This window comes from Mercurialis annua, linkage group LG1-X (assembly GCF_937616625.2).
Source record: "Mercurialis annua linkage group LG1-X, ddMerAnnu1.2, whole genome shotgun sequence".
Taxonomy (NCBI): Eukaryota; Viridiplantae; Streptophyta; class Magnoliopsida; order Malpighiales; family Euphorbiaceae; genus Mercurialis; species Mercurialis annua.
The window spans coordinates 2,174,356-2,179,943 of record NC_065570.1 but is presented as its reverse complement, the minus strand read 5'-3'; the positions used below and the strand labels follow the sequence as shown (position 1 = coordinate 2,179,943).

Sequence of the window (5,588 nt, the reverse complement as noted above, 5' to 3'; positions counted from 1 at the left end):
AACATGTTGAAATTATAATTTGAAAAATAATTGTTCGATGTTTTTCAGTTAACTTGGATAATGCTGTTTTATTAATTTTTTACTGATTTTGTGATGAAATTATAATATTTTTTAATGTTATAGAATTTCAAAATTTTCATGGACTAAAAATACTTAAGTACTAATATTTTAAACTTTTACTTACTATTGATTCTTATAACTTTTAACTATCTAGAACTATTCAATTATATCTAAATTTTGTAAAATAATTTAATTTAATAAGTTTCAAAAGTATATTAATTTACGTATGAATATATTATGAACTAATAATGTATACTTTTTATTAATTAGATACACTTCATATATTTCTTTATACTTCATTTGACTAGTTTATTATTAAAATCGCTTAAAACACTAAATTAATCATTTTAATATTTACTAATCGGATTGCTCTATCTTTTTAGATAATGGATTTTTTTTTTCATTTAATCAAGTGACACCCATGGTAAAAGTAATGAAGAAAACTACCTCGGTATTCTTTTCATAATATAATTGGTTATTCGATTTAACTTTTAGATATTTAACCAATGAATTATAACTTAAATAGTATAAGTGTTGTTTGTTAGGTCGTGGATTTAAATTCTCCCATAAGCGTTTTTTTCAATTATAAAAAAAAAATTTGCTATTTAAATTTATATTGGTTACAGAATAATTTTATTTTTGTTAAAAAAAGAAAGCTAGAGACAACATACAATAAATAAATGAACTCATTGATGATTCATTATATTCTCACACTAACTAGTCATTTTATATGGTCCAACGTTGTAGCCGCCATGAAATGATATAAAATTTCGACAAATAAATAAAATAATCTGAATTTTTCTAAATTACAATGAATCCTCCAAGTATTGCTGTTTCCTAAATCTTATACTTGAACCTCAAAGAAATTACACTAAAGCATTATTTTTGTTTTGTCATGTTGGCCAAGTTTAATTAGGTCTTAGTGGATTTATTAGCACTATTTTCACATGTGTGTATTGTGGCAGGACTTTGACTATTTGAGTCAATCTGTGGAAAGCGAGTAGAATTGTCAAGGAGGTAGAGAGGCAATTACATATTTATCTTAATTTCTACATTAAATCTACTTTCATTATCAAATCAATTACTGAAAGATAAAGAGAATTATTACTAACATTTTTTTATTTAACTTTTGTGTCTAAAAGTGGTGGCCAAAAGTGGCTTAGAATTGAAACGTTATATACAAAGGTAGATTTTGTATCACATTTCTACAAGTGGGGACTCCAAGAGAAAATTAACTGATATAGATTTTGTATCAAATTTACATTTTTTTAGATAAATGATTGTTATTAAACATTATAACAAGATACAAGGTAAAAAATTATAAAACGGAATGCAGAATATCATCCAAATTTTACAATACAATCTAAACATCTGAAAACATCGTTCCCGAAGAAAAAAAAATAGAAAATAGAGAAAACTTTAAAAAATTGATCGGCAAATAAATCGAAAATTAAATTTTAAATTTATGCGACAAATAGTTATCGTAGTTGAAATTTATATTGTACAAAACTGATCTATAACTTATAATACTAAAGATCATTAACCCCCACTTATAAATCATTTAGTTTTAATGATCAATCTTTTAGTTGTTCATTTTGTTTGGAGGTGGAATCTAGTTCTCACATTATTCTTCAATGTTGCTTTGCTTATCATTCTTGGTGTTTGATTCTGAGACGATGTCAAATTAGTTGGGTGCTGCCTCCGACTCTGCATGTTTTTTTGGCTATTGGTGTTCTCTGGCAGCTAAGAAATATCGAAAATTATGAAAACTATTTGGTTTATTGTTATATGGGAACTTTGGAAGGCAAGAAATATGAGAATTTTTGAACATGAGATTGTAGGTCATGACAGATCGAGTGGTCTACATTGCTATTGGCAAAATAGTGGCTTTCCACAAAGACTTGCATCCGGGATTCGAATATTCGTGTAATGATGTTTTCCGCAATTTACATTACTTTTGTCATCTTTTATATTTTTTTTCTTTTTCTGAAAAGGTTTTTGCCTTATATTTATTTGTGGTTGAGCTAATCTAATTATCATTTATCAAAAAGAAAATAGTAAATAAATTGTCACTAATTAGCAGCGGAATATTCATCACTATATAGATAGCTAATTTGGTCGCTATTAGTATTACCCATAGAATTTAGCCATTTAGTGACCAAAATTGGCAGTTTTCTAGCAGTAAACGGAACCAAAATTTAATTTCTTATAGTGATTCATGAAATATACAACTAGTTGCATATCAACATATATAATTATATCAAACCAGTTGAACATCATTTCAGCATTCATGAGCATAGATACACGACGTTCTTACAACTATATATTATAATCTAACTCCATTACATGAACATTAAACTCGTCCCTCCCCAGTTATCAAAAAAAAAACATTAAACTCGTCCAAAATTTACGATATCATAAAGGATTATCAAAAAACATTAAATCTCCTATATCAGAAGAATATTGCGAAGATACTTTTCAATCTCCAAATCCAAATGCAAGTTTGCGCCTATGGTTCCGTCATCTTGATGTTGATCGGTACTCGGTGTAAATTGTTGCTCTCCTGATGCAGATAATTCAGACAAGTGACTGTCCTGGTTCTTAAGTGTGCATACAAGAGAATAGATAAACAAGTCATCACATGAAGGAAATGGCTGGATCATGAGCCCTGATTCGGACATTTTTGTCTCTGCAATGTAATTATTTTGCCGATCATAATCCTCCACTGGAAATGATGGCTGCTCCTGAAAATTTGTAGGTATGTTTAGTGAAGTTGAGAGCTCATAGTTTGTGATTTCTGTTTGGTCCAGTGGATTTGGAACATTGGTAGGTGTTTGCACTTTTGGCAATGAATTTGATTTTGTTTTTGTTTTGTTCCTCTCAAGTTTTCTTTTCTTGGTATTCCAGAAATTTTTTATTTCATTGTCTGTTCTTCCGGGCAATCTGGCTGCAATTTCGGACCATCTACATTCAACAGAAAAAGAAAAAAAATGACGGATCATAAGTTTTAATTAGGGACCAGACTTCAAAAACTATAAAGAACGTTCGTGAGTGGAGTTTAATAAGTTAGTCCTAATGAGGTTGCTATGGTTAAGTATATATAAGATTCAACTTATAATATGCTCATAAGGATTGATGACGAGTCAAATGGTATAAACAACAAACTGAACCGCTCCTTTTTTCAATTATCAAAAAAAAATAAAATTGATGACGAATTAGATTTTTTGCGATTACTAAACTATAAACTTTTAGCCTAATCACACAAAAACCCCTCACCTTTAATTTTTTTTTTCAATTCCACTCCGACGTTGAAAATTTGTCAATTTTACCCACTTTTAAATTTTCCGTTTTCAATTGTACCCTAATATTTTAATTTTTGTTAATTTTTTTACTTAAATGATGAAATCATTCAATTAATTAAGTCTAAACATGAAATTAAATTCTTTTTTATTCAAAAAAATACAAATAAGTCCTTTTGTTTTTAAAAACTAACTAAAAACCATAATCAAATTAACACTAATTTAAATTCTTAATTAATTTAACTAAATTTAAATAAATTTTAAAAATATACAATTAATATATACGAGACATGGAGAATGTTTTAAACAAATTTCCAAACGCAAAAGACGTTAATTTAATTTTTCAGGGTACAATTGAAACATAAAAATGCAAAATAGGGTAAAATTGACAAATTTTCAACGTCAGGGTATGATTGAAAAGAGGTTAAAAGGTCGGGTTTTTTTTAAAACATTAGGCCTAAACTTTTTAATGGCTATCATTGTTTTATGTATTATATTTTGGTTACTGATTCATCATTTTTACATTAGCGGGAGATTATTGTATCAATTCAGGTTAGAAAGTACTTGTGTAGCAATAAAAATGGTGTGATTATACAACATGTTGCTATATATACAATTTCTAATCTGGACTGCTATATACTATATAGTAATCTTTCGTTAATGAAAAAAATAGAAATTTATTTGTGAAAGATGATAAACAAAATGATGATAACTACTTTTTAAAAATTCTATAGTTTATCGGCAAAAGATTTTTAAACCATTTATGGCAAATGAATCTCCAAAATAGTTTTTTTTTTTTTTAAAAAAAGTCAAATCCCAATGACGCTGGAGACTAGTTTATTCCAAAAACACCAAATTTGCCAATCATATTGTACCATATTTGAATGTTCCATCTCAACTAACTAAAATATAATAAACAAACAGACATAATCTAGTGAAATTCATTTTTATTTTTATGTTGTTGTTTTGCTTACAAACAAAATATTGGTCTTAGTGGATATAAAGCATATGCATATATACATCTTCTTCAAGCAAAAAAATATATTTACTGGATGTATTACACCTGAAACCAATATTAATCCTTGATATCCTGCTAATTAATTTACTAAGTTGGAAAGCTAAACCTATGAGATCCGCGAGGTTAATCATGGACTGTGTAGTAAGATCAGAGAATATATATGTACATATTAATCTGATAAATAATTTAAACCTATAGTTTTACATGCTAATTAGTTGGAAGCTTTAGTACTGATCTAGACAGTACATAAAACCCTAATTAATTCCAATTAACTCTTTTCCTCAAAAAAATATTCCAATTAACTCAATTAATGTTTTCTTCAAGTAGATGTAATTGATCATTTTCAAAGTACAATTCTGATCATGTCTTAACATGAATCGATTAATAATATATCTCTAGACATATCAGTGAGAGATTATAGTAAGAAATTAATACCTATTCCCTAATATTTCATGCAGTTTGACTATGGTGTCTTCTTCTTCCTCGGTGAAATTTCCATGTCTTATATCTGGTTTCAAGTAATTAAACCATCTAAGCCTGCAGCTCTTCCCTGACCTAAACAAACCTGCAAAAATATCATCCAAAACTCTAATTAATCATAAATATTAAGTATATTTCAACTCTATAAACTCATTTTTTGGCTATTAATTTCTTACCAGCAGCTTTTGACATCTCATTCCAATTCCAAATACCATATCTTTGAATGTAAGAAATTAATTTGTGATCTTCATCAGGACTCCATGTTCCTCTCCTTACACAAATTTGGCCAGACCATGAAGATGAAGCTGATCTCCTCATTATTATCTTTTAATTTCTTCGAAGTTAGATCGATCTTACAAGTTTTCAACATTGAGATACTTTTTTCCTAAGTGGTTCTCTTTTTTATTTATAAAGATACACACACGACAAATCCGCTAATTCTTTATTTATTATACTGTGCATACCCTAGGGTAATTATTACTGAAAATACCTAAACTTTAGTTTTATATCATTTTGGTCAATAAACTTTACTTTGCTTTTTTTTTAGTGATTATAACTTTAGGTTATTTGATCAAGAAGGATTTTCAGTCACTAAAACTGAAAACATTGAAATAAATAGAAGTTTGCTAATCAAAAATCCTTTTTCGTGAAATTAAATTAGAAGTTAGTCATGAAAAACAAATTAGCATCACCAAATTAAAATAAAACAAAAGTTTGATGATTAAATTTAT

General features: G+C 27.7%; 1 protein-coding gene across 1 annotated transcript; it reads right to left on the bottom strand.

The window, feature by feature from the left end:
- Positions 1-2,312: 2,312 nt before the first annotated feature.
- LOC126664990 (transcription factor MYB63-like) lies at positions 2,313-5,230 on the bottom strand. Its single transcript, XM_050357634.2, has 3 exons — positions 5,034-5,230; positions 4,813-4,942; positions 2,313-3,024 (listed from the first exon to the last, which is right to left on the bottom strand). The coding sequence occupies exons 1-3, from the start codon at positions 5,173-5,175 to the stop codon at positions 2,508-2,510; spliced, it is 789 nt and encodes a 262-aa protein (XP_050213591.1). The 5' UTR covers positions 5,176-5,230; the 3' UTR covers positions 2,313-2,507.
- Positions 5,231-5,588: the final 358 nt, after the last annotated feature.

Bases quoted from the DNA above. Each gene is read 5' to 3' on its own strand.
- LOC126664990 (XM_050357634.2), bottom strand. From the start codon at position 5,175: ATGAGGAGATCAGCTTCATCTTCATGGTCTGGCCAAATTTGTGTAAGG. The intron at 4,943-5,033 runs GTAAGAAATTAA...ATATTTTTGCAG, and splicing joins TGAGATGTCAAAAGCTGCTG to GTTTGTTTAGGTCAGGGAAG. The intron at 3,025-4,812 runs GTATTAATTTCT...TGTTGAATGTAG, and splicing joins CATGAAATATTAGGGAATAG to ATGGTCCGAAATTGCAGCCA.